Consider the following 22,672-nt stretch of genomic DNA (forward strand, 5'->3'; position numbering starts at 1 on the left):
CAGGGGATTGTATACAGTAACATCAGTATTACACAATGATTCTCAGAAATACAGTGATCCAAAACAGCCCTTAAAGATTTACGATGAAAAATGCTACGCATCTCCAGAGAAAAAACTGATGGAGTCTGAATGCAGCTTGAAGCATACTTTTTTTTTTGCTTTGCTATTCTTGGGGCTTTTTTTTTGTCTGTGTTCTTTTGCAATATGCATAATATGGAAATCTTCATGATTACATATATATGATCTATATCAAATTGCTTACCTTCTCAAGGAGAGGAGAGGAAAAGGAGAGATGGGAGAATTTGAAATTAAAAAAATTTAATGAACATTGAACATTTTTGTTTACATATAATCAATTTTTAAAAAAAAGAAAGAAAACAGGGAGTTCTTGGGCAGTACCAGTTTTGGAGTTGTAGCTTTGGCCACCCTGGGTTAAAGAATTTGGGCCCCCAGTCTTTTAGAAAGGGTGCAGTTTCCAAGTGGTGTCATTAAGTGGTTCTTTTGAAGAGAAACCATCATCTAGTCTTCTAATATGAAGGTGTAAAGGAATTCTTGAGTAGCACCAGACTCTTTGGGAGAAGATGATCACACACATCTCCAGGAAATGAAGATTCAGCAAGGGACTGTACTACAGTTCAAGGAAGAAAATTTTCTGGGCTTTACCTTCCATTATTATCATGCATTATTTGTATGTGATAAGTCTGATAGGAATGGTACTGCCTGTATAAAACCCCAAGTCTCCTTTATTTAAAAAGAGAGAAGAAAACATGTTTAGTGCCATTGTAGTGTCTGCAGTAAAAGTGGGACTCACTAGAATTTCAATGGATTGTCCATTTAGTAATCTCAAATTTGTTTCCCTTCCAAAGGAATTCAAACTCTAGACCAATGCTATGATTCTGGAGGATTGTAAAGAGTCATGGAAGAAGGGAGAATTCAGTGGATGAAGATAAAGTGAACTGATTATTTAAATTTTTCTCTGAGGCCTTTGTGCATTTTCTATGAAGAGAAATAAAGACTACTCTATACCTTTTTGTGAATTCTTGACTAGAATACTTGCATTAAAATGAGGATTCTTTTATTTACATCTGAGGGGACCTGGATAAGAAGCATAATCTGAGGATCCCCACAAGCAATTCTGGTTAGGGCACAATAAGTCAAAAATAGTAATTAATAAGGAGAGATATTATGATAATAATACTTAATTAATTAAAAATAATAATAAATAAGAAGAGATGACAAGATCTGACCCTGTCCAGGAAAACTGAGTTTGGGGGAGTAGGCTGTGGGTCATGTGATAAACTGTAATACATGATGAGTGAATTAGAGATATATGAAATCTGTACTATGTAAGTCTGAGGCAGGAGAGGTCATATAGAAACATTAACTACTATGAATGAATTATTACAAGTCCCTCCTCTCTACACAAATAACTGAATCTACTTATCAGAGAAAAGTAAAGTGCTTGCAGATCACTGAACTCTAATCTAGTGGCTTTTAAATCCATACTCTATTTTTCAGTTCCTGAGCCCATGTTCTAATGATGAATTGTGAAAAACCAGAGAAAAGGATGATGTAACTCCAGAAAGTTAATATTTACTTTTTTTTATTTTTAAGGAACACAAAGTTCTACAAAATGACTTTTCAATGACCAGTGATGTGAAACCATCTTCCTTCTCTGTCTTAGCTCACTACCATAATCTATGTCAAGGACCTGGTTAGTATCACAGTTCAATGGTACAGTGTTAGCTCCTATCTAAGGAAGAAGCAGATGTAAAACTTTTTAAACTTTAAAACTTCCATTTTATTGATTCCAAGATAGAAGAGAGGTAAGAGTCAGGCAATTGAGATTAAGTGGTTTACCCAGTGTCACACAGCTAGGAAGTGTCTAAAGACAGATTTGAACCCAAGACCTTTCATCTCTAGATCTTACTTCTTACCCACTGGGACACCTACTTGCTCCAATGCATTTTAAATGGAATTTCAGTATAATACAGAATCAATGTTTTGGTTCCAAACTAAAAGGAGAGAGGGAGGAGGCAAAGAAAAAAAAAAAGAAATAAGGCTAGGTGATGAGCAGTAGCAAGAAAAGACAATGTTTGTCACATGCAAAAGAACAAATTTGCTGGAGAAAACCATTTCATTTTCAATCTCCTAAGAGGTTATTAAAAGCAACATATCATAAAAACTACTTTTATGAGTATATGAGTGTGTCCTTTTATGTGACACCCATTTCTAATCTAAGCGCAAACTAGTCAGAGAGAAATGAGAATGAAAATGAGATGGGAAAAGAGGGGGGGGAAGCTTTTTAATAACTATTGGAACTCATCCTACAACTGTTTTTTTGCAGTGGTCTCATTGAATGACACTGGTAACTCAGTTTTATACTCCAGACCAAGAAGAATGAGGACCACATTTTTTCATATTTTTCTACCTGTATTTTTGATGATTAAAAAAATCTCTTCAGCCTATTCAGCCTGGATCTAAAATATTTGCTCTTCACAAAGCCACAGATATACAGAATGAGGTAATAGAAGTTTAGAGAGAATCATGTAATCAATACACACCCTAAAATTAGTATAGATTGTGGGTTGAGACTTATTATTAAAAGTTTTGCTAGAAGAGACTTTTGAAACTTCCAATATCTATCTGAATTTTATTAACTCTTATGATAAAAAAATTCTTCCTTTAAATCTTATCAGAATATTTCCTCTTATAATTGAAATCATTGTCTTTATTTTTCCATGTTTGACATGATTGAATGATTTAATTCTAGGCAAAAAGATGAATATGACCATGCCTTTGGATGAATGGAAATATGAGTTTAGACCACTATCATCTACCACCACCACTGTCAAACTTTGCATTTCTTTGGTCCTTCAGAAAATGGATTTAGTGATGAACATCAAGTTGGTAATTAAGTGTAAGCCTACATCTTAAGAATAATAAATCCATTCAAAATTACCTTTTGTAGAATCATCTTCTATTGGCTGCTTGAACAGGGTAATATCCTTAAAAGTACACAGGAACAAGACCACCTTTTCATGTTCATTTCTGATTGGTGCTATTTGCATATAGAACCAAACAGGAGTTCCTGAAACAAAAATAAGGTTGATAAATGACAGATAGATAGATAGATAGATAGATAGATAGATAGATAGATAGATAGATAGATAATGTCAGATAAATGGATGAAGATGACTATAGGGAAAGGGAAATAAAGAGCCAGAGATTTATATAATGTATAATTTCCTACATGCTGATAATTATTTTCTTCTCTTTTTGCCTTAAAGGAAAATACCATTGAAATAATGGCATTTAACTGCTTCAAAGCAACCACAAATATCTACTGTTTGTGGATCAGATTTGTAATTGACCAACAACCAAGAAGCATTTATGAAGGATGTATTTGTATTTGGTATTTTGAGAAGATAGTCCCACATAGGATTACACAGGTTACATAATCGCCCTATTATATATTTTTCAAGTAAGAAACACCCAAGCCCTAAGCTCAGAAAATGAGGGTCATTTTAGTACCATAATTTAAAAAAAAACACCACATACTTATTATTAGATTGATTTACTTATTTCTGCTTTCCAGTCTCCCCCATTATAATAAAGTAATATTCATTTACCTTGACATTTGTCTCATTTCTTGCACCTCAACTGCCCTTTTTCCCTGCCTATATTTTACTTATGTCTGACTTTTCTTCTAGTGCAAAATTCATGCTGGTTAGTTAGTTGTAAGTCCAAGGTGGGCTCAGTCAAGGGAAGAAATTGTTTGGGAAATTCAGGGAAAACAATGCAAGGAAGATAGGGAAAATAGGAAAGGGGATCCAGTAACTACCAAAAAGTTTTCCTGAAAATTGAGGTGGTTATAAACAAAATGCAGTGGAAGTGATAGAGGTGATGTAGCAACAGGTAGACTGGAAGAGAATCCTAAAACATAAGGTAAATAGCTGTAAGTTAATATAGAAAGAAAAGGGAAACCATAGAAAAGCTTTAGAAGAGTGGTGGTGTGGCTAAAGAGATGTATGAAGTTAATTGTTTTTGTTGCCATGTTTTAGATGCAGAAGAACCAAAGGAGAGAAGACCTAAGAGATTTTCATGGTCCATATGGGAGATTAACAGAAACTGAGCCAAATATTTGGTTCAACATGAACTAATATATCTTGGAGAACTAGCTCCCAAAGAGAGAAAGAACAAGATACAGCATTGGAAAACATTTCAAGAAAGAAAGGGAATTGAGTTTTCATTATACTTAATTTGTGTAAATGGCATGCCATTCAAACATCTGTCCAGCAACTAAGAAATGGAAAATGGAGAAAAGGAGAATCAGCTGTAGATATAGAAGTCTCTCAAATAATAATGGAAGATAAAACTATGGAATTGAAGAGATATACCAAGGAAACTGAAGAGACATCACCATCATAGGATCTGGTGGTGGCGATAGAAGGGAGCTAATAATGAAAAAAAAAAAAAACTTTTAAAGAGCTTCTTTCCTAACTACTCAACACAGCAGTTAGGTATTTCTCCCTAGAGTTCATGGTATAAGACAGGATTCAAATGAGAATATAAAGGAATTAAATAGTTCTATCAACTTTCTCATATTGTCATCAATCTCATCATCTATCCAAATATGCATCATTCTCTGGAGTCAACACTCAGTAGCCTAAAATATCCTCTTTTTCTCCACTGGTCCCTATTATCTCCTTACACTCAGTTCAAATGTAAAGAAATGAGGTTTAATTTTTTATAATATTTAATTTCCCTAATTTTAACAGATAAAAACAAGGCATCTTTAATTTTTGACAGTTTCACTTCTTACTTTCCATTTCAAATAAAATTGTGGGACTTCCGGTCAAGATGGCGGCTTAGAGAAAGCTAAAGTTCAGATCTCCTGAAACCCTCCCTTACCGATCTCAAACCGAATGCTCCTAGGGCACCGAAATTCAAAACGATCAACAGCATAGACCCTGGGAGTCCTCCTCCTGGACCTGGACCTGGACCTGGACCAAAAGGTACGGCCGCCCCCAAAAGCCAGAACCCGAGACCACTCAGACCTACGGGGTAGGCAGAAGGAAGGTCCTAGGACCCATCCCCCCCAACCCAGAGCGCCGAGTCCGAGTCCGAGGCAGCAGAGGCAACCTCAGAGCCCCACGGGCTGCTATTCTGAAGGCCGCTTCCTGAAAACAACCTAACCCAGTCGAGGGGATACCCAGACAGCAGGGAAACAGAGAAGGATGGGGGAGCTCGTAACCCCCTGGGAGGAGCCCTCTGAGCTCCAGGAAGCCGCGGCCCCTCCCCCTCAGAGAGCAGGGTCTTCTGAAACAACAGCAACCCTCAGGACTGGCAAAAGGGCCTCGGGAGCCGGCTATTCTGAAGGCCACATCCTGAAAACAACCTAACCCAGTCGAGGGGGCCCAGACAGCAGGGAAACAGAGAGAGGGGGGGAGCTTGTAACCCCCTGGCTGGATCCTTCCATCAGAGTCTCATGAAAAAAGTCCCTGCCTCAAGGCATACTAAATTCAACCCAGGGAAAGCTAATCTCATTAGGAGCCCTCAGAGCTCCTGGAAGCCGTGGCCCCTCCCCCCTCAGAGAGCAGGCTCATCTGGCTGGCTAAGGCACAGGAACAAGGGCCAAGCTAGGCTTAGAGTATGGAAGTAAGGCAACAGAGAAGCATCAGGAGGGTGCTGAGGAGAGGAGGGCAGTAACAGGGACACACCAGCAACTCCTGGCTTCCCGGGAAGACAGAACAACAACTGCATAGAACGGACAATCTGCCTAGGGCTAAAACCTCTGAACACCAGAGATAAGAAAAGCTAATCCCCCCCCCCACTCAGATAGAGATAGCAAACTCCACAGAAGCACAAAAGTTCCAAAATTCAAAAAAAAAACAAGAAGAAGGGGGCGACTTTGGACACATTTTATGAAGCAAAAATACAAAACACAGAGGAGATAGAAGAGCAAACACAAGCAAATGCTCTGAAACCTTCCAAAGGAAATGGAAACTCTCCACAAACCCATGAAGAATTTGAATCTGAAATGATCAAAAAGATGGAAGCCTTCTGGGAGAAAAAGTGGGAAATAATGCAAAAGAAATTCACGCATCTACAAAAACAGTTTGACCAAACTGTAAAAGAAAACCAGGCTTTAAAGCAAGAACTAATAAAGCAAAGCCAAAAGAGCAAGAAATTAGAAGAGAACATAAAATATCTCACTGACAAAGTGACAGATTTGGAAAGCAGAGGGAGAAGAGATAATTTAAGAATAATTGGACTTCCAGAAAAGCCAGAAATAAACAGCAAACTCAACATCGTAATACAAGATATAATCAAATAAAATTGCCCAGAGATTCTAGAACAAGGGGGCAATACAGCCACTGACAGAGCTCACAGAACACCCTCTACGCTAAACCCCCAAAAGACAACTCCCAGGAATGTAATTGCCAAATTCCAAAACTCTCAAACAAAAGAAAAAATCCTGCAAGAAGACAGAAAAAGACAATTTAGATATAAAGGAATGCCAATCAGGATCACACAAGACCTTGCAAGTTCTACTCTAAATGATCATAAGGCATGGAACATGATCTTCAGAAAGGCAAGAGAGCTGGGTCTCCAACCAAGAATCAGCTACACAGCAAAACTGACTATATACTTCCAAGGGAAAGTATGGACATTCAACAAAATAAAAGATTTCCAACTTTTTGCAATGAAAAGACCAGAGCTCTGTGGAAAGTTCGATATCAAAAATCAAAGAGCATGGAATACCTGAAAAGGTAAATATGAAGGAAAGGGAAAAGGAGAAAAATGTTATCTTCTTCTTTTACTCAAACTCTCTTCTATAAGGACTACATTTATATCAATCTATGTATACTAACATGTGGGGAAAATGTAATGTGTAAATAGGGGGAAAAGAAAGATCAAATAAAATTGTGGACATGGAGTATTTTATGTGTCACCACTTCTTCCTTCATCATTGTTAATTTATGTTTTAATGATTTCTTTACTACATCTAAAAAACATTTTTGTACTGGTATTTGTCATTAGTGAATAGTGGGTTAAATGCCCAGAATTCTGGGACTAGGGTAAGGAAGAACTTGGTTCAAATCTGGATTCAGACACTAACTATGTTTGACCCTGAGTAAGTCACTTACATCTGTTTGAGTGAGTTTTCTCATCTGTAAAATGAGGGTAATAATACCACTATTTTCTAGGGCTGTTGGAATGATTAAATGAGATAATACTTGTACAGTGTTTAACAAACCTTAAAGCACTCTACAATTGGCAGCTATTATTATTATAATATTAACTAACATAATATTATTTTTAAAGTGTTGATGAGGAAATTTCCCCTGCCATTACACATCAGCATCTGCTTCAGAATTTAGAGACTTGGAGAACTGCTGGGGGCACTGAGATTTTAAGTAAGTTGCAGATAATCACAGGACAGGTTTGTGTCAGAGGCATCAATTGAATCCAAGGCTTCTTGACTCTGAAATCAGCTCTCTGTTCAATATGCCATGCTGATTCTCTGAGATATCTTGTCAATCTTCCAATAATCATGAATGTGTAGGCATTGTGCCAGTTCTAAGCTATAAGCATATTTTTGATATTTCATAACTTGTTCTTGTTGTAAAAACATTCTTAAGCCATGAACACAAAAACTTATAGCAAAATATTGAGGGAGTTCACATAAATTGTAGCAAAGGGCTTTATTTAATGAATTTATTGTTTTGTATTTGACAATTTAATCCTTGGGTTTTCAGTACATTATGAAGTAAAAAGTCATATGCATAGAGTACAGAGGGTAAGCTGGACAAATGTCATAACTAAGAATTAACTTCCCTATCACTGAAGATCACTGCCATGGTCACCACAACTGCAAGAGCCAAAGAAGTGTCCTGCCAATTTATCCTATAGGTCTTAAAGACAGAAATCCAAGACTTACTTCTACTTCAGACCCTTACTAACTACATGATCTTGACTTGAAAACAGGAAGATTCATGTAAAACCCTGCCTCTAACACTGATCTAAATGAATGAGATCTGAACAAATCACTGAACCTCTCTCAGCCTCAGTTTTCTCATCTGTGAATTGTGCTATTTTGTTGATTTAATCATGTTCAACTCTTTCTGACTTCATCTGGGTTTTCTTGGCAAAGGTACTGGAGTGGTCTGTCATTTCCTTCTCCAGTTCATTTTACACATGAGGAAACTGAGGCAAACAAGGTGGAATTATTTGCCCAGGGATACACAGCTAGTAAGTTTCTCAGGTCTTCTTGATTCTAAGACTAGCACTACATAGCTGCCCTTCCTCTATAAAAGCAGAACAAAAATAACACTCACTTCCCAGTGTTGTGAGGATCAAATGAAATGATATTTGTAAAGCTCTTTGAAAGTCTTAAAGTACTCCAAAAATGCTATTATTATTAATTATTTTATTATATACATTCTACCACAAACCAATATTAATTTCTCCTGATCTCTTCTTAGTACCACCAGGTTATTGATTGCCACTTCCCTATGAGAAGTTCCACATTAATTAATAACAGCATGACAGTTGGGAAGTCACTTTCCCATCCCGAATTTCATTTTGCTCATTTATAAATTAAAGGATTGGAATATGTGATCTCTTTCAGTTGTAAAATAATAAAATTCTATGAACCAAAATTTGGATAGTTAAAATGTGGAGATCCCTGCTGCCAGGAGTGAAAATATGTATGGAGTTACAGGTAATTTCTGTGACGCTGGTTTCTAAAACTTACCAGTTGGTAAATTGGTGCTAACATGACACAGGAACGTTTCTATCACATGACACACACAGTGGGTTATAATTCGTCCATAGGACAGCAACCCCAAGACTATATAAATGCTGGGCTTACTATTTATGCACTAAAATAGTTATATATTATGTCAACAGTATTCAAATATGCAATCATATACAAGATACTCTGGGAAGTTACAAAGTAAGAAGATAGCACATTCTCTGATCTGGAGAAAAGCAATGAAGTTTTTAATATTGTTACCATTGTTCCTCAAATGAGGAAGCCACTTATATATCTTCTGATATTTTATTTTTCATATTGTAGTAAGGGAAATAGAGCTAACTTTGCAGCATGAAGAAATGAGCAATGACCCAAAGTCATTCATTAAGTTCCTGGTAAAGCAAAATCTTTTGTTAGAGTTTTTTAATACCGCTGTTGCAGCATATGTAGAGAGGGATCTTTTTATATATCAATATAATACCTGAGAATTACTAAAGGGTCCTTGCAAAAGTGTACAGAATGATCTTATCACCTTCAAAATCAACTGAAGTGCCAAAACACTTTTCAAAAATAATCATTTTATTTATTCATTTGCTCAATTTGATTTATTTATTTATTGAAAGTATATCTCTATCTCACTGAGGTTGGAAGTATGATACCCACTCCCAATATTTATCAGTGCAGAAGCTTTAACCCACTCTGAAGTGGGCCAGTTAGTTCATTCTTAGGAAGCCTGGTCTTTCATGCCTACCTACTTCCTTGAGAATCACCATACTGATGCCAGATGTAATATGGACACTTGATTGGCTTCAGCTCTACTGAAGCTCAGAACTCTTGAACGCAAGCAATTCACTAGCTTCCATCTCCCTAGTAGCAGGCCCTTCTTAGCATGTCAAAATGTGTTGAAAGAAGTATTAGAGCAATAAAAATGGCAATCCTACCTAAACTAATTTACTTATTCAGTGTCATACCTATCAAACTACCAAAGAACTTTTTTATAGAATTAGAAAAAATGATTACAAAGTTCATCTGGAAGAACAAAAGATCAAGAATATCAAGGGAACTAATGAAAAAAATGGGAAAAATGAGGGCCTAGCAGTACCAGATCTTAAACTGTACTATAAATCAATTATCATTAAAATAATTTGGTATTTGCTAAGAGACAGAAGGGTTTATCAATAGAAAAGACTAGGAGTAAATGACCTCAGCAAACTAATGTTTGACAAACTCAAAAATCCCAGCTTTTGGAATAAGAATTCACTACTTGACAAAAACTGCTGGGAGTATTGGAAAACAGTATAGGAAAAATTAGGTTTAGATCAACATCTTACACCCAATTCCAAGATAAATTTAAAATGGGTATGTGACTTAAATATAAAGAGCAAAATCATAATTAAATTAAATGAACATCGAAGAATATACCTGTCAGATCTATGGGAGAGGAAGGAATTTAAGACCAAGCAAAAAATAGAGAGCATTACAAAATATAAAGTGAATAATTTTGATTATATCACATTTAAAAGGTTTTGTACAAACAAAAGCAATGCAATAAAAAAATTAGAAGAGAAACAACAAACTGAGGGAAATTTTTTATAATGAATTTCTCTGACAAAGGTCTAATTTTCCAAACATAGTAGGAATTAAGTCAAATGTACAAGAAAACAAGCCTTTTCCCCAATTGACAAATGGTTAAGGGACATCAATAGACAGTTTTCACACAATGAAATCAGAACTATCATTAAGCACGTGAAAAGGTGTTCTAAGTCCTCCTGATTAGAGAACTACAAATCAAAACAACTCTGAGGTACTTCATACTTAGCAGATTGACCAATATGATAGTAAAAGAAAATAAATATTAGAAGGTATGTGGCAAAATTGGGACACTAATGCATTGCTGGTGAAGTTGTTGATTCATCCAACCATTCTGGAAGGCAATTTGGAATTATGCCCAAAGGGCTTTAAAAGAATGCATATCCTTTGTATGCATTACTAGGTATGCAAAACCACTAGTAGGTTTGTACCCAAAAAAGATAAAAAGGGGTGTATAAAAATATTCATAGCCCCATTCTTGGTGGTGGCAAAAAATTGGAAAATGAAGGGATATCCGTCAATTGGAGATTGTCTGAACAAATTGTGGTACATGATGATGATGATGCAATACTATTATGCTTTAAGGAATGATGAACTGGAGGATTCTATATGAACTGGAAGAGCCTCCATGAACTGATGCAAAGTGAAATGAGCAGAACCAAGAGAACACTGTACACAGAAAGTGAAACAATTTGGAATGCTTGAATGTAATGGACTTTGCTACTTGTAGTAATGCAATAATCCAGGACAATCCAGAGAGACTTGTGAGAAAGAATGTTATCCACATTGAGAGAAAGAATTCTGGGAACAGAAACACAGAAGAAAAACATGATTTATGACTTATTTCTATGGACAATTAATTTGGGGTTTTGTTTTCAAAAGATTTCTCTATTGCAAAAATGAATAATATGGAAATGAGTATCATGTGATAACATTTATATAACACAGTGGAATTGCTTCTTGGTTCAGGAGAGGGTAGGGAAGAGGAGAAGGAAAGAAAATGTATCATGGAAACATGGAAAAACATTTTTAAAAAGAAAAATAAATTAAAAAAAGAAAAATCTTTTAAAAAAGAAATAAGACTTAGAGAAATACAGTACATCTGTGGGCCTTTCTTATTTTTACCTGTAAAATTAAAGTATTAAACTATATGGATTTTAAGGACTCTTCTAGTTCTAAATATTAATATGGAACCTTTTCTAATTAACTGGGATGTTATTGCAATGTGAAGACACTATGTATTTCTTTAATGAGAAAGCCCATGCAGGACAAGGTATATTCCAAAGAACTTGATGACCATAGTAGCTAGTATTATAGCCTCGGCTCATCTTTCTACATATGTTTAAATGTCATTGTAAGAGCAAAAGAACTCTTCCCCCCAAAGAATTATTGATTTAGAGTTGGAAGAGACCATTGAAATCATCTCATCAGATTCTCAGATTTTACAGATGAGAAAACTAAGGCCCAGAGAGGTTAAGCAATTTGTCCAAGGTCATATAAGTGGTAAGCATCAGAAATAAGATTCAAAATCGGGTCCTCTGACTCCAAATTCAGCAATGTTTCCACTACAATGTTTCTGGTAAATTCAAGATCCAGATCCATCTTCACAGGTAGGAGAGATTGAGGGGAATGAGTACAAGCTGCCAGTGTGGCTATTATACAGCAGATGCTAATGAGAATCAGTCTCACACCAGTCTACTCCAATTTTTCAATGTATTGCTCTGAGATCTCTAATTTCTACTGAAGAAGAATACTCAGGAAAGAGATAACTCTTCCCATTTTCATAGCAAGTGAACATACTGATTTGAGTCTTATGTTTTCACTTACTGGTTCAGGACCCACCTGATCATTAAAGAAAGATGTACTTATTTGAAAATGGGAAATTTCCTGCATGTAATCCAAAATGACTATAACTATACAAAAGATGGCAGCATAGTCTTGTTAATTATCCAGTCCTAATTCAAGTCTGATTGATAAGATGAATATATCACCAGTTCTTCCTGTTTTCTCAGTCATTCAAAATAGATTGCCTTCCTAGAACTCAGTGTAAACTAGCATTTAGTCATAGTCTTCAAAGAATGCTATGTCTTCAGTCTTGGCTTTTAAATAAATGACAATGATGAGACAGAAGATGGCAGTACACTCAGGGGAAAAAAAAACAAAATATTTATATTCTAGGGATGGCAAAATGAAGTAACGTCGGAGATTTTAATCTGAATAACTCACCTTTTCTTAAAAGACAAACTTAATTGCAATTATAAGTGATCTCCAAAGAGTTAAATGTTTAAGACAAGGTGGAGAGACATATAAAACATCCCACAATGCACAATCAGCACCATTGGGGAATAAGCATTTGATACTTATGTCAGAGGTCTTCTATAACTGGTCTGTGTGATGACACAAAGAATTCATCATCAACCTTCCATGAAATCCTAATGTCATTGCTTTTAACTGTAAACAGAACTCAGCATCTCAATAAATATTAAAGTATCCTGAGCCAGATGTTGCAATGTTCACTACTGTCAGAAATGAAAGACAGGCAAAGCAAAAAAATGAATAGGAGATAAAACTGAATCATTAACAGAAGCAAAAGAAAATGATAAAGTGAGTCAATGAATGTACTAAAGGTTTTTTCCCATTGAGAGACTCTTCCCCACCTTAACAAGGGTTTATAAATTGGTTTTTATGAATTTATGTAACAGATAGCTGAATCATCACCACCCCCTTCATACACATCCCAGGGTACAATATGCTTCCTGATCTGGACTGAAGTTCAGGGATGCTTTAGTCAGCATTGAAAATAATGGTGTTTGAAGTTAGCTTTCAACAATCCATTTAAATTGTTTGTGCTACATGTAAAACCCAGTGGAATTGAGCATTGGCTATGGGAGGGCAGTAGGAAGAATGGAGGGAAAGAACTTGAATAATATAACCATGGAAATTTTTTCTTAATCAATTAAACAAAATTTAAAAAATAAAAATAAATAAATTGTTTTTGCTACAAAGTATTAGTATAACCTATCTTTAGGAGATAAGGATTTCACTTATAGTGTTATAAATATGTACATATGTATGCATGAACATGTATACACAGATACACACAAAAAGACCCAACTGCATATGTTCACTTATACTAATTATATTTTCTTCAAACATAAAAAGAAATAAATTCTAGATTCAATGTTGTTTTGCATACTTCCTTTAACCTTTAACCAAGGCTAGCACCTTCCCAACTATTAGAATCCTCTAATGTTCATGGGAAGTTGCAAAGTTGCAAAGAAGAAAATTCAAACTTCATGCCAGAAGACTTCCTAAAAATCAGAGTTATATAAAAGTGAAATTGGATGCCCTAGGGGTTATTAAATTCCTTTTCATTAAAGTGTTCAGAAAAAAAGTGAAAAGCCACTTGTTTGAAATGCTTCTTTTTAGGTAATGGATTAGACTAGAGATGAGTCTTTTCCAACTCTGAAATTCCATGATTCTATCACAATTATCATCAATAAATATTTACTAAGTATAAGCTATGTACCTGGCACTAGGTTAATGGACCATTTAAAGCTGTTCTATATTTCTCCTGGTTCATAGATTCACATTGTACTGTTTGTAGTTCAAGTCACTTTTTACTTCATTATCCAATTTTATCAGCCCCATAAGGATATTAGGGAGAAAATCAATTGCCCATATTCCCCAGATGTTAAGAGTTACCTAGAGCTAACTCAATAAAGGATGTGGCACATTTTGTTGATAGTTACACAATTCATACTGATAATACATACTGTTTTTCTTGTACAGAAGAACTTCAAAGCAGTTTGACTCATAGTTGTCAAAAGTTTGCCTGACTTTCTCAATGGTCTTCTTGTCTGTCAGTTCCCCATACATAAAACTGGAAAAAATAAAATAAAATCCATTTCAGATTGGGTTTGTTTGTTTCAATATACTACATAGTCATAAATTAGATATGTTTATCTTAATCCATATTCAGAACAGGCCAAGACCCGTTAGAAACTCCCACCAAACAAACTAAGACAATCAAACTTCATTTTATTGTATGTACTGCCTCAAGGATGTTCTAATACTTATAAAAGTTACCTCTCTTGGATGTTTTCTAATTATTTTTTTAAAGTGATTGGCATCAAAAAGAAAGTTCAAAATTGTTATCAGAGTAAATAATTGCAAAAATCACATTTTTTAGGTGAGGCCTTTTACCTTTTTATTTGAAGATTTTTTATCTTGAATTCTAAGTATTATTGTTACCACTTCATTAAGGGGTCATTGCCTTTAATAAATGCAGATGGACAAATGACTGAGCAGCCACAGAAAATCAAGCCTTGATATTGCCTTGTTTTGTTTTTAAACCCTTACTTTTGTAAGATTTAAATTAAATGTGCAATACTTCAAGTAAAAAAAAAGTGATTGGCATATTCATTGCCCCTCCCTCCTGTTCCTAACCATCCTATTAGTGTCAAGGGAACCACCAGCCTTCCAGTTACCCAAGCTCATAACCTAGGGGTCATCCCTGACTTCTCACTTTTTTCTCTCCCTCCCCCACTTCCAATCAGATGATGTATGTTATCAATTCCATCTTCATAACCTCTCTCAAATATGCTTCCAGCCTTCTGACACTGCCACCACTCTGGTTCAGATCTTTATTACTCTGTTCCTGTATTATTTCAATAACCTACAGTTTGGAATTCCTGCCTCAGTTTTCTCCCCATTCCAGTCCATCCTCCATTTAATTGTCAAACTGTTGTTCCTAAATTACAGATATGATTTTCCATTCCCCTCTGTTTAATAAACTCCAGCTTTTCACTATTACCTCTAGGATCAAATATAAAATCATCTCTTTGGCATATAAGGGCCTTGATAACATGGGCCTTTCTTTATTTCCAGGCTTTTTACCTCTTATTCTACAATACAATGATAATGGCTTCCTTGCAGTTCCTCTGAATCGCCTGACTTCCTAGTCAGTTAGATAGTGCAATAAATAGAGTGCTGGAAAGGTAGTCAGGAGAGTGAGTTCAAATCTGACCTCGGATATTTACTAGTGTGTGACTCTGGACAAGTCACTTAATTGCTACCTACCTCAGCTTCCTCAGCTGTAAAATATGAGTAATAACAGCATCTACCTCCCAAGCTTGTTGTGAGAAATACATGGGATAACAGCTGTAAAAACATTTAGCATAGTGCCTGGAACATAGTAGGTGCTTAATAAATTCTACTCTGACTCCATACATTTTCATCAGCTGTCCATCCACCACCATGCCTGGAATTCTCTCTCTCCTCATCTCCATCTCCAGTCTCCTCCGACTTCATGAAGTATCCACTCTCTGCAAGATTTTCCCACACCCCCTTAATCCGAATATCTTCACTGTGTAGATTACCTGCAATTTATTCTGTCTATATCTTGTTTGTTCATAGTTGTTAGGACTGTTTGGGTTTTTTTTTCCGGAGGGGTGGTGATTTTCCTGTATTCCTGGTACTTAGCACAGTGCCTAACACATAATAGGTGCTAAACAAGTGCTTATTGACTTGATTTGAGTTGCCACTTAATTTGTGGACATTTTTTTTAATATAGACACAAATAAATATGTGGAGAGAAAAGGGTAAACTCTAAATTCAGACACTATTGCAAAGGGAACATGTGATACTAAGCATAAATTAAAGGCTAAGTGGGAACACTGAACAAAAGCCTTAACATTTGCTAATTTTCCAAGAGAACCTCAATAAAGTCTTGATTATTAACATATCAGGAGCTAAAATATAGTCTTTTGCACTTCACTAAAAATATTTAAATATCTCTCCAATACCAAGACTCTTACTTTCCAGAGTATACTTTCTTATTATCAGCACATGGCACCCACACAAATGCAATGAGTTATATTCCAAAACAAAAAGATCTATTCTTAAAGGCAAAGATGTTAATTGATATTGATTTGCACATGGCAGATATCTACTATTCTTGTTGAATTGACCTGAATTGAATTGAACCTTATGCCTACTATAGAAAGTCAATATTTTCTCCATATGTGAAGTATGGACCATGAACAATAGCAGCCTCAATTAGCCTCCAATTACCTATTTCCCCACTTTTAAAAAAATGTAAATCTTTTTAAATGCTTCCTACTCTGTAAGGAGGAAAAGAGAGATGAAGGAAGAGGAGGGAAATGAAAGAGGGGAGGTGGAAGAAGACAGAGAAGGAGGAAGAAGGAAGAGGCGGGGATGGAGAATAAGAGGAAGGAGAAGAAAGGAGGAAGAAAATAAAAAAGAAACAGGAGGAAGAAAAAGGAGAATGGAAGAGAAACAGGGAGAGAGAAAGGAGGAGGAGAGGAGGAGAGAGAAGGGAGAAGAAAGACAAAAGAGGAAAAAGGAGTAAGAAAAATGAAGAGGAAAATATGACTTTCTATCCAGGGATACAGAGGTATTCCTATGCCAAATTGATAAGAACAATAAAGAAATAAGCTGTTTTTCTGGGTCTATATCTGAGTCATGGCAGAGCCCTGAGAATTGTCAGATCTTGAAGACTTATACCCATTTGTGGTAATTCCCATGGGGGCTAACAATAAAATCTCATTTATGCTAGAACTTATCTCTAGACATTTTTAAAAAAGTGAGAAAGAAACTAAAATCCATAATAGAAAAGATGAGGTTGTATCACTGTGTATAACTTAATGAAGAAAGATCAACTAGTAAAGATATTGTCAGAGAGGATTTGGATTTCTGAGTCAGGACTTCAAATATCTAAAGGCTCTTTGCTAAGGACATGGTATGTCCCCATTTAAGAGGGCCAGGAAAACATTTGATCTGAAACCTTGAAAAGAGCAAGAGTAAGTCAGTCAATCAATAGTCCAGTTAAATAGATATACTAGCTATCACCAGCAATAATAGGCATGGTATAGGAAGAATAATGGAAACACAGTAATTCACAGATGTCAGTACCAGGGAAAGGGGCAATAAATACATTTATCATCCTATATATCAATGCACAAAAGCGCAAATTTAAAAAAGCAAATGAACTTAACATCTTAATATAATGAGTGAGATGAGTCAGATGGCACATTGGACAAAAAATCAGATTTAGAGTCAGGAAGAACTGAGTTCAAATTCAGCCTCGGGAATTTACTAGCTCTATGACCCTGGTCAAGTCATTTATTCTTCTTTGTCTCAGTTTCCTCATCTATCAGATTAGCTAGAAGAAAAATTAGCAAACCACTCCAGTATCTTTGCCCCCCCCAAAAAAAATAGGGCCTCAAAGAGTCAGACCTGACTGAAGTGAGTGAATAATAACAGCAAAGGAGTTAAGTACAACCTGTTAAGTATAACTAGGGCATAGTAGAATATAACTCAGGGCTATTAGTTATAATTATAGGGTAAATCTCTTTCAAAAGGAATGTTTTATATAAAATGTAGAGAATGAAGAGGAAGAAGAGGAATAGAAGGAAGAGGAAGATGAGGAGGAATCATGATGATTATGGTTGTAGTAGAGGCATGGTAGTAGTAGGAGCAGTAGTAGTAGTAGTAGTAGTAGTAGTAGTAGTAGTAGTAGTAGTAGTAGTAATAGCAATAGAAATAGAAGCAGCTTAGAGCATCAAAAATATAAAGTGCTTACTAGACAAATATAGTCATGATAGATAGCACTTATGAAAGGATGAAACGGAAAAATTAAATGCTAGTAAATCAAGCAGAGATTCCCCAGCTAACAAAAAAAAAAAACAACTAAATGGGCAATTCCATCAAGAATACTACAGAGGGGGCAGCTGAGTAGCTCAGTGGATTGAGAGCCAGGCCTAGAGACAGGAGGTCCTAGGTTCAAATCTGACCTCAAACACTTCCCCCCTGGGCAAGTTACTTGACCCCCATTGCCTAGCGCTTACCACTCTTCTGCCTTGGAGTCAATACACAGTATTGACTTCAAGATGGAAGGTAAGGGTTTAAAAATAAAAAAATAATACTACATAGTTGCAATCATATCTGACAAAGCCAAAGTAAAAATACATCTGATTAAAAGAGATAGAGAAAGTAATTACATCCTGATAAAAGGCAGTATAGACAATGAGAAAATATCAGTACTCAATATGTATACAACAAATATTATAGCATCCAGATTTCTAAAGGAGAAACTAGTGGAGTTGAAGGAGGAAATAGATAGTAAAAGTATACTAGTGGGAGACCTGAACTTTATAAAAATCTAGATAAATCAAAACACAAATTAAGAAAGAAGCAAGAGAAGTGAATGAAATCTTAGAAAAATTAGAGTTAATGGATACATAGAGAAAAATAAATAGGGGCAAAAGGGAATACACCTTGTTTTCAACAGCACATGGTACATTCACAAAGATTGAACATGTACTAGGGCATAAAAATGGCAAACAAGTGCAAAAAAGCAGAAAGAATATATGCAACCTTTCCAGATCTTAATGCAATAAAATAACAATTAGTAAGGGTACATGGAGACCAACATCAAAAATTAATTGGAAATTAAATAATCTGATTCTCCAAACCTGATTAGTTAAAGAATAAATTATAGAAACAATAAAGTCATTGAAGAAAATGACAATGATGAGACATCCTTTCAAAATCTATGGGATGCATCCAAAGCAATACTCAGGGGAAATTTTATATCCTTGAGTTCATATATTAACAAATTAGGGAGATCAGAGGTCAAAGAATTGGACATGCATATCAAAAAACTTGAAAGTGAACAAATGAAAAATCTCCAGATGAAAACTAAATTAGAGATCCTAAAAATCAAAGAAGAAATTAATAAATCAAAAGGGAAAGAACTATTGAATTAATAAATAAGATTAGAAGCTGGTATTTTAAAAAGCAAATAAAATAGATAAAGTACTGGTCAATCTAATTAAAAAGGAAAGAAGAAAGCAAATTAAGATTATCAAAGATGAAAAGGGAAACCTCACCTCTAATGAAGAGGAAAATAAGGTAATCATTAAAAACTATTATGTCCAATTATATAGCAAGAAATGTGGCAATATAGGTGATATAAATGAATATTTACAAACATCTAAGTTGCCTAGACAGAGGAAGAAATAGACTATCTAAACGACCCCATATCAGAAAAAGAAATTGAACAAGTCATCAAAGAACTCCCTAAGAAAAAAATCCCCAGGACCAGATGTATTTACAAATGAATTCTATCAAACATTCAAAGAACAACTAATCCCAATACTACACAAACTATTTGACAGAATAAGCAAAGAAGGAGTTCTGCCAAATTCCTTTTATAACACAAAGATGGTACTGATTCCAAAGCCAGGCAGGTCAAAAACAAAGAAAGAAAACTACAGACCAATCTCCTTAATAAACATAGATGCAAAAATCTTAAATAGAATGCTAGCAAAGAGACTCCAGCAAGTGATCACAAGATTATTCATTATGATCAGATGGAATTTATACCAGGAATACAAGGATAGTTCAATATCAGGAAAACCATCCACATAATTGACCATTTCAACAAGCAAACAAACAAAAATCACGAGTAACTCAATACATGCAGAAAAAGCCTTTGACAAAATACAACACTCATTCGTATTGAAAATATTAGAGACACTACCGGGTAAACATGTTGGAAGTCTAGATACAAGACTTGTCCTCTCCTCAGTACCCAACGATATAGACTACCTCAAAAGACCAAAAAAAAAATTCTTAAGAAGGAAGGGACTCTACAGTAGGGCACAGCATTGAAGGTATGTGGGATTTGGGCATTTCCACACTATAAGGGGGTGAAAAAGCTCCTACCAAAACCACAAACTGATCTACCATCCCCCAACCCACCTACAGAACCAGAGTTAGTGCCAGCACATGCCAAAAAGAGTGAGCAAGGGGAACCTCTAGACTGAATAAGGGGCACCTCTAGGTCCTTGGGAGCTGACTAAGACCTCAAAATACCTACCCCTGAGAGCAGCTACACATGAAAACCCAGCAGGCTGAAGAGCACAGACCATGGGCACTCGCAGGAAGATAGCTCAGAGAAGGGCAGCAAACAGCAGAAGCTGTGAAGATTTGAGAGCTTGCCTCAGGCAAAATCCTTGCTCCTTAACTCCATACACAGAGAGCCTGCCCATCTCACTCAGATTTCTGACTAAAAAGGGAAGGAAAAACCTCCACAGTGATGGCAAATTTTGCCCAGTAACAATAACCTCCCTGCAAGAAAAACAAGAAGAAGGGATTGACCCTCAAAAATTTTTATGGAGGAAAAATCCAGCATACAAAGGAAATAGAGTAGGAAATTCAAATAAATGCACCAAAACCTTCCCCCAAAAATAGAAATTTTCCAAAAGCCCTTGAAGAATTTAAATTGGAGCTTATCAAAAAGATGGAAGCCTTCCGGCAAGAAAAGTGGGAAATAATTCAAAGAGAAAATAACTGTTTAAAGGACAAGAACCCCCAATTGGAGAAACAGCTGGAAGCCATGAAAAGCAGGACAGATCAAACTGAAAAGGAAAACCAGTCTTTAAAGAAAAGAATTAGGCAACTGGAAGACAATGATCTTGCAAAACAGCAAGAATTAATGAAGCAAAGTCAAAAGACTGACAAAATAGAAGAAAACATAAAATATCTCACTGAGAAGATGACAGATCAGGAAAACAGAGCAAGGAAAGACAATTTGAGAATCATTGTTCTACCTAAAAAGGCAGAAATAAACAGAAATCTTGATATCATACTACAAGAAATCATCCAAGAAAACTGCCCTGATGTTCTTGAAGAAGAGAACAAAATAGGCATTGAAATAGTTCATAGAGCACCCTCTACAATAAATCCTCAAAAGACAACTCCCAGGAATGAAATTGCCAAATTTAAGAGCTTTCAACCTAAGGAGAAAAATCTACAAGAAGCCAAAAAGAGACAATTCAGATACCAAAGAGCACCAATCAGGATTACACAAGACCTGGTAGCTTCCACACTAAAGGACTAAAGGTTTAGAACATGATATTCAGAAAGGCAAGAGAATTGGGTCTTCAATCAATGATCACCTATCCATCAAAACTGACTATATACTTCCAGGGGAAAGTATGGGAATCCAACAAAATATAAAATTTCCAAGTATTTATAAAGAAAAGACCAAAACTAAGTGGAAATTCTGATATCCGAACACAAAAATCAAGAGAAACATGAAAAGGTAAATAAGAAAGAGAGGGAAAGGGGGAAAATTGTTTTTATTCAAACTTTCTTTTTTAATTGTTACAATTAGATCAAATTATATATATATATATATATATATATATGTATTTATATATATATATGGGGGAAATGTTATTTGTGACTCTCAAAAATTTTATTCACTATTATACTAATTAGAAGAATCATTCACAGGAAGATTGGGGTAATAAGTGGTATAAGATGATATAGAAAAAAGAAAAAGAGAGGGGGGAATCGAAGATGGCACCAAGAGATACTTGAAAAAATAAAATAAATAGGATAATCTTTATCTCACAAAGATGCATATGGGAAAGGGAGGAGAAGAATACTCTTATAAGAATGAGAGGGAAAGTGCTAATATGTAATACTTGCTCTAATAGGTGCTAATAGGTAAGTAAAACCTTACTGTCAGTGAAATCAATTCTGAGAGGGAAGAGCATCCAGATTCATTGGGGTCTTGAATTCTATTTTATCCTACAGGAAAAGTGAGAAGGGAAAACTAAGGGGGGGGAGTACAAAAAGAGAGGAAAATAGAGGGGGAGACAGATCCTAAAAAAATAAGAATGGAACAAAAAGGGAGGGTCCAGAAAGGGAAGCATATCAAGGGAGCAGATTGGGGGGATTGATTAGAAGTAAACCACTGGTTTAAAAGGATTTAGCAAAAGAAAGAACATAACTAGGAAAGAATATGAAAATACTGGGGAATACACACTTGTCAGTCATAACATTGAATGTGAATGGGATGAACTCACCCATAAAATGAAAACAAATAGAGTGGATTAGAATCCAAAATCCTACCATATGTTGTCTACAAGAAACACACCTTAGGTGGGTAGATACTCACAAGGTTAGAATCAAAGGTTGGAGCAAAACCGATTGGGCCTGAACTGACAGAAAGAAGGCAGGAGTTGCAATGATATCTGACAATGCCAAAGCAAAAATAGATCTGATTAATAGGGATAGGGAAGGTAAATACATCCTGATAAAAAGAAGTATAGACAATGAGGAAATATCAGTAATCAACGTGTATATACCAAATGGTATAGCATGCAAATTTCTAAAGGAGAAACTAGTGGAATTGAAGGAGGAATTAGTAAAACTATACTAGTAGAAAACCTGAACCTACCACTATCAAATTTAGATAAATAAAATAAATAAGAAAGA

The 22,672-nt window shown here is 35.5% G+C and overlaps 1 protein-coding gene and 1 long non-coding RNA gene across 2 annotated transcripts in view; one reads left to right on the forward strand and one right to left on the reverse strand.

Moving 5' to 3' along the window:
* The window catches only part of KCNH5 (potassium voltage-gated channel subfamily H member 5), a 584,985-nt gene that overhangs the window by 460,032 nt on the left and 102,281 nt on the right, over positions 1-22,672 (reverse strand). Inside the window, exons 3-4 of the mRNA XM_001369347.3 lie at positions 14,131-14,237; positions 2,963-3,091 (exon numbers count right to left, since the gene is read on the reverse strand). Of these exons, the coding sequence (XP_001369384.1) occupies positions 2,963-3,091; positions 14,131-14,237 (236 nt within the window). The remainder of the gene's footprint in view (positions 1-2,962; positions 3,092-14,130; positions 14,238-22,672) is intronic.
* LOC130456322 (uncharacterized) lies at positions 1,290-2,997 on the forward strand. The gene is made up of 3 exons (XR_008914993.1): positions 1,290-1,714; positions 2,348-2,524; positions 2,774-2,997. It is a non-coding gene; the product is annotated as an uncharacterized LOC130456322 (long non-coding RNA).

This window comes from Monodelphis domestica, chromosome 1, assembly GCF_027887165.1.
Source record: "Monodelphis domestica isolate mMonDom1 chromosome 1, mMonDom1.pri, whole genome shotgun sequence".
Taxonomy (NCBI): Eukaryota; Metazoa; Chordata; class Mammalia; order Didelphimorphia; family Didelphidae; genus Monodelphis; species Monodelphis domestica.